The 6982-nt window shown below is 56.8% G+C and overlaps 1 protein-coding gene across 1 annotated transcript in view; it reads left to right on the top strand.

Annotated features, from left to right (window-relative positions):
* The first annotated feature begins 5224 nt into the window (after window positions 1–5224).
* MYO15A (myosin XVA) overlaps window positions 5225–6982 on the top strand; it is a 67266-nt gene continuing 65508 nt past the window's right edge. Inside the window, exon 1 of the mRNA XM_011975303.1 lies at window positions 5225–6977. Coding sequence (XP_011830693.1) covers window positions 5335–6977 — 1643 coding nt within the window. The 5' untranslated portion in view covers window positions 5225–5334. The remainder of the gene's footprint in view (window positions 6978–6982) is intronic.

Consider the following 6982-nt stretch of genomic DNA (forward strand, 5'->3'; position numbering starts at 1 on the left):
GCATGAGCCACTGCTCCCGGCTGTAGTATTTCTAATATGGAAATAAAAAAAGCAAATACAAGCTAAGCATGGTGACTCACGCCTTTAATCCCAGCACTTTGGGAGGATGAGATGGGCAGATCACTTGAAGTCAGGAGTTCAAGACCAGCCTGGCGAACATGGCAAAACCCTGTCTCTACTAAAAATACAAAAATTAGTCAGGCATGGTGGTGCATGCCTATAATTCCAGCTACTCAGGAAGCTGAGGCCCAGGTGGTGGAGGTTGCAGTGAGCTGAGATTGCACCACTGCTCTCCAGCCTGGTTGGCAGAGTGAGACTGTCTCAAAAAAAAAAAAAAAAAAAAAGCAAACACAAGAATACAAACTTATATTCTTACCACCCACCTCCCCTGACACACACACACACACACACACTCTCTCTCTCTCTCTCTCCCCCTATAGAAAGGCCTCAGTAAACACTGTAGTCAACAGGCTGTTCTGCAGCCTGCTTCCTACACTAGCAGGTCCTGGAGATCGCTCCCTGTCAGGACACAGAGATCATCCATATTCCTTGTTATAGCTGTGCTATGTTCCATCCTGGAATGCATTGTGGTGTACTGCGGCAACAAGCAGCTCTGTTTGTTCATCCTTACCCATAACGACATGTAAGAGACATCCCCAGGGGTGGATTACTTGCTTCCTTCCCTCCCTCCCTCTTGTCCTTTTTCTTTTTTAAAACAGTCAATATATAGTCCGCCCTCCATACAATTCACCCACCAAAGTGTACAATCCTGTGGTTTTAGTATGCTCACAAGTGGGCCCGCCTTGTGACCACCGCAGTCCTGTCTTTCTTTTTTTATCCTTTTTTTTTGAGACGGAGTTTTTGCTCTGGGCAATGGCTTGATCTTGGCTCACTGCAATCTCCGCCTCCCAGGTTCAAGTGATTCTCCTGCCTCAGCCTCTCGAGCAGCTGGGATTACAGGCATGCGCCACCATGCCCAGCTAATTTTTGTATTTTTAGTAGAAACGAGGTTTTACCATGTTGGTCAGGCTGGTCTCAAACTCTTGACCACCTGCCTTGGCCTCCCAAAGTGCTGGGATTACAGGCATGAGCCACGACATCTGGCCCTGGTCCTGTCTTTCTTGAAACCTCTTCCATTAGGTGTAACTTCCCTCGCCCCCACCACTGTACTGGGACCACTCTTGTCACAGTCACCCCTGGAGTTCTAAGGAGCTGCATCCATTAGTCAGCTCTCCATTCTTGACTAACATGGGCCATGTGCCCATCTGTCATAGCAGTCCCGCCCTCCTGCACAGCCCCCAGGATCCCACTCCCTCCTGGGCCTCCACCTCCTCCTCTGGCTGGCTTCGTGGTGCTCACTCACTGCCTCCTTGGCTCCTAAGCACTGCAGCCCTGCGGCTCATTCCGTGACCTCTCTTCCCTCTATACTCATTCCCTGGTGTCATCCTCCAGAGCTGTGGCTTCAATGCCATCTAGATGCCGATGACTCCCTAACTGATGTCACCAGCCCTGATGGCTGTGATGGCCCCTTAGCAGTGCCCAGTGCCCAAAGCTGACTCCTGGGCCCTACCTCCTCAACTTGCTCTGCCCGCAGCCTTCCTCATCCTGGCCAATGACCTGACGGCCTTTCCATTCTCCCTGCTGTTCAGTAACGAAACCTGGGAGCCATTCCTGCACCCTCCCCCATCCCCATCATCAAATCCTGTCAGCCCTACCTGCCACATGTCCCCAGCATCCTACCACTTCTCCACACCTTAACAGCTGGCAGCCTGGTGCAGGAGGACCTCCATGGAAACTTCCACGCTGGCCTCCCTGCCTTCACCCTCACTCCTGCAGCTGCTTCTCCCACAGCAGTAGAGGCTCCTATCAAGACTGAGGTCGAGGCCAGGCTTGGTGGCTCACAGATGTAATCCCAACACTTTGGGAGGTCAAGGCAGGCAGATCACCTGAGGTCAGGAGTTCGAAACCAGCCTGGCCAACATGGTGAAACCCTGTCTCTACTAAAAATACAAAATTAGCCGGTGTGGTGATGTGTGCCTGTAATCCCAGTTTCTTGGGAAGCTGAGGCAGGAGAATTGCTTAAACCTGGGAGGCAGAGGTTGCTGTGCCAAGATCGTACCATCACACTCCAGCCTGAGCAACACAACGAGACTCTGTCTCAAAAAAAAAAAAGAAAAGACTGAGGTCGAATTCCATCCCTTCTCTGCCAAAACCCTCCTCCCACGGCTCCTGCCTCACTGGCAGTCGAAACCAAGCCCTCATTGTGGCCCACAGGCCCTGCACGTGTGCCCCTGAACTCTGACCTCACCACCCAGTGCACCCCCGCTGCCCTCCAACCACCTGGTCTGACTGCTCCTCCATCTGCTTGGGACTGTGCACTGCCCACAGGCTCTCTCCATGGCCCCATAGCCACTAGGCCTTCCCTGACTTCCTGTTTAATGTCACACCCCCACTTCTTGCTGTCCCTTCCACAGCACTTGTGCCCCATTATCTGTTACTGATTTTCCATGTTTATTGGCTCTCCCTCCACCCACATTTGGTAACTGCATGAGGGCAGGGTTTTTCTCTGTTTTGTTCACAGCTGTGTCCCCAGCACTTAGACGGTGCCTAGTATGCAGCACACTTCCCACAGAGGCTTTTGAATGTATGGGTGAGTGAGTAAATGCTGGCTACAGGACCCTTAGGGAAAGGGGCCAGGCTGACTGAGGAATCCAGGTTGGGGTAGCTGTGGGCAAGCACTGGAGAGGACTTGGTGCCTGCTGGAGGCCCATCTGGGCTCTGGTTTGCCCAGTGGCTTGGTCAGGGCCCTCCCTCTCCAGGCAGGAGCAGGTTATGGGGTCAGCTCGACTATGCTCCCGGCTCTGCCCAGTGTCCTAAACCACTGCAAGCCCAGTGATTACCCAGGAGCTCAGTGGGCAGGAGGGCCTAGTAAGGGAGGTAGTGCTGAACCCGGCCAGGACGGGGTTCTGCCTTCCCAAGCCAGGTGGCCTCGAGCAAGTCCCTTCACCTTTTGAGTCTGAGTTTCCTCATCTGGAGAATAGAGATACTAATAGCTCATATCGCACAGACCTGCTGTGACCATTGTGCCACACACCTGACTGGGGCCTCACTCTGGAAACTGGCTCCAAGAGGAGCTGGGGCAGGTGTTGATATCTCTGGGCTCAGAAAGAATGTCTTGGCTGGGCGCCGTGGCTCACATCTCTAATCGCAGCACTTTGGGAGGCCGAGGTCGGTGGATCATCTGAGGTCAGGAGCTTGAGACCATCCCGGCCAACGTGGCAAAACCCGTCTCTACTAAAAATACAAAAATTGGCCAGGTGTGGTGGCACATACCTGTAATTCCAGATATTTGGGAGACTGAGGCACAAGAATTGCTTGAACCCGGGAGGTGGAGTTTGCAGTGAGCCAAGATTGTACCACTGCCCTCCAGCCTGGGCAACAGAACGAGACTCTGTCTCAAAAAAAGAAGAAAGAAAGAACATCTCCCCTGTCCATTTTCCTCAAGCGGACAAGAGCCACTGCCCAAAAACAGAAGGGAGAGTGGGCAGCCCCTCAAACTCCTGCTCTGCAAGAGGCCCACTTCCTGCACATATCCCCTAACTTGCCCCAAAAGCCGTCCATCCAATTTATCTGGTTTCCATCAAGCCCTACTCCCCATCCCTGTGAGACTGCCTGCACCAGGCACCAACAGCCCCTGGTGCAACTCCTCTGAGTGGCTGGGCACTGACTGGCTCCAGGTGAATCTTGGGGAGGAGGAGCAGGAAGAAGAGGAAAGTGAAGAGCCAGAGAAAGTAAACAGGGGGAAGAGGCAGACAGGGGGAGACCACCTCTGCTGCATGGTCCCCTCTCCGCTCCTGCCACTTGCCTGGGAAGGCCTCTCCCTGTCCCTGTTTCACAGCTGAGCACGCTGAGGCTCTGAAGCCACTGATCTGAGGGCGTGGAGCTGGCAAGTGGCAGAACCAGGGCCAGAACCTTGCTGCTCTGGGGTTGCCTATGCTAAACCTTAAGCAACCAAAGAATTAGCTCTGGGACCAAAAGACTGAAGCAGAGTTCAGTAAGTAGGGAGCTTGATGTTAACTGGGGTCCATCTTGAGAAGGGGGAGGAGGAAAAGGAGGAGGAGAGCTGGTTCTGAGGCTTCAGGTCTCAGAGCTGCCACTCCCCACCCCCGCTGGCCTGCCCAGTTTTTTCCACTGACAACCTCTTTTAGTGCAGGTTCTCAAAAGTGAGTTAGACTGGCCACCAACCAGACTTTGGATATGCAGCCTTAGGTCAGGCCATATGAAGCAATCAGCTATGCCCAGAGAAGGCAGGAACCATATGGCCAAAGCCTACTCAGCCAGAGCAGAAAGTAAGAGGAGTGGACAGGGCTAGGCAGGGACCCCAGACAGGAGCCAGTAGGAGGCATCTCCAGTTACCCAGCAGCTCCATCAGGTCTTGCTTCCTTTTGGTGAAGGAGACAGAGCATAGCTTATCACTACCATTCTTCAGAGGAAACTGAGGCCCAGAGAGGACAAAGGCTTTCCTGGACCCACACAGCCAGTCAGTGACAGAGCCTAGGGTCAGAGTCAGGCCTGACCCACCCTCCATTTCCGCCTCTCTACCCCGCCCCCCCACATACACACACAGAAGTGGAGTTCCACTGAAACACCCCTCCGTGCCCTGCCTTCTGAGCCAGCAGCCTGGCTCCCCGCCCCATGTATTATTCAGCTCCTGAGTGCCAGCCAGCTCCCGTTACACTGACCGCAGCCCAGCACCTGCTCTGCTCATTGCCCTCCTCCCTTGCCCAGGACCTAGAGCGTTCAAACTTCTCCTCCAAGATGACTTGGTGGGCTTTGACCATCCCACCCTGGGCTCCACTTCTGGTCCAGTGCAGGTGTGCTGGTGATTTAGGGCAGGTGGCATTCCATCTCTGTGGCTCAATGTCTTTGTCTGTGAAGCCGAAATGACCCAAGGGCTCCCTTCAGGGGGTTGAGCCAGCTGTGGCCTAGGGAGGGCCTGACCAGGATGAGCACTGATGTTGCCATGACGACTCGGAGGCAAGAATGTCTTCCCCAGCGCAGGCCTCATAGGCAGGCTTCCCCATCCCGGTAAACAACACCCACACACTTTCCACCACTGCTCTAGGGTGAAACCCAAGGCGCTCTAGAGGAGATGAATTATGGATCCGCCCTCCCGGAATCCCTCCCCACGCCACCCGGGGCCAGTCCAGTCTGCTCCCAGCCCGAGGAGGCCGCGTGTCCAGCCGCGGGCAGGAGACCGAGCAGGTCCCTGTGTCTCCAAGTCCCTGAGCCCGTGACACCGGCCCCAGGCCCGGTAGAGAGCAGGCAGCCACCATGGCGAAGGAGGAAGATGAGGAGAAGAAAGCCAAGAAAGGGAAGAAGGGGAAGAAGGCACCGGAGCCGGAGAAGCCCAAACGGAGCCTGAAGGGGACGTCGCGGCTCTTCATGGGTTTCCGCGACCGCACACCCAAGATCTCCAAGAAGGGCCAGTTCCGCAGCGCCTCGGCCTTCTTCTGGGGCCTCCACACCGGTCCCCAAAAGACCAAGCGCAAGAAGAAGGCCCGCACTGTGCTCAAGTCCACGTCGAAGCTCATGACGCAGATGCGTATGGGCAAGAAGAAGCGGGCGATGAAGGGCAAGAAACCGTCCTTCATGGTGATCCGCTTCCCAGGCCGCCGTGGCTACGGCCGCCTTCGGCCGCGCGCCCGGTCGCTCAGCAAGGCGTCCACGGCCATCAACTGGCTCACAAAAAAGTTCCTCCTCAAGAAGGCCGAGGAGTCGGGCAGCGAGCAGGCCACGGTGGACGCCTGGCTGCAGCGCTCGAGCTCTCGCATGGGCTCCCGCAAACTCGCCTTCCCGTCGGGTGCCGAGATCCTGCGGCCCGGGGGCCGGCTCCGGAGGTTCCCCCGCAGCCGCAGCATCTACGCGTCAGGCGAGCCCCTGGGCTTCCTGCCCTCCGAGGACGAGGCCCCGTTCCATCACTCGGGTTCCCGTAAGTCGCTGTACGGGCTTGAGGGTTTCCAGGACCTGGGCGAGTATTATGACTATCACCGCGATGGCGACGACTACTATGACCGGCAGTCACTCCACCGCTACGAGGAGCAGGAACCCTACCTGGCGGGCCTCGGCCCCTACAGCCCGGCTTGGCCACCCTACAGCGACCACTACTACGGGTACCTGCCGGAGGACCCCTACGACTACTACCACCCCGACTATTACGGTGGCCCCTTTGATCCAGGGTACACCTACAGCTACGGCTATGGCTACAACGATTACGAACCCCCATATGCGCCCCCGTCGGGGTACTCGTCTCCTTACAGCTACCACGATGGGTACGAGGGCGAGGCGCACCCATATGGCTACTACCTGGATCCCTATGCACCGTATGACGTGCCATACCCGCCCTATGACCTCCCGTACCACACTCCCTATGATGTACCCTACTTTGATCCCTACGGGGTCCCCTACACCGTCCCCTATGTCGAAGGCGTCTATGGCGGTGGGGACGAGGCCATCTACCCCCCCGAGGTGCCCTATTTTTACCCAGAGGAGTCGACCTCGGCCTTTGTGTACCCCTGGGTACCACCGCCCATCCTGTCGCCCCACAACCCGTATGCCCACCCCATGGATGACATTGCCGAGCTGGAGGAGCCGGAGGACGCGGGCGGGGAGCGTCAGGGGACCTCCTTCCGCCTGCCCAGCGCCGCCTTCTTCGAGCAGCAAGGCATGGACAAGCCCGCCAGGTCCAAGCTGTCCCTCATCCGCAAGTTCCGCCTCTTCCCGCGACCCCAGGTGAAGCTGTTTGGGAAGGAGAAGCTGGAGGTGCCCCTGCCACCCTCTCTGGATATTCCTCTGCCCTTAGGGGATGCGGACGAAGAAGAGGACGAGGAGGAGCCGCCCCCGGTGCCCGCTGTGCCCTACGGCCACCCTTTCTGGGGCTTCCTCACGCCACGCCAGCGCAACCTCCAGCGCGCGCTGTCGG

The sequence above is a fragment of the Mandrillus leucophaeus genome, unplaced genomic scaffold (assembly GCF_000951045.1).
Source record: "Mandrillus leucophaeus isolate KB7577 unplaced genomic scaffold, Mleu.le_1.0 Scaffold153, whole genome shotgun sequence".
Classification (NCBI taxonomy): domain Eukaryota; kingdom Metazoa; phylum Chordata; class Mammalia; order Primates; family Cercopithecidae; genus Mandrillus; species Mandrillus leucophaeus.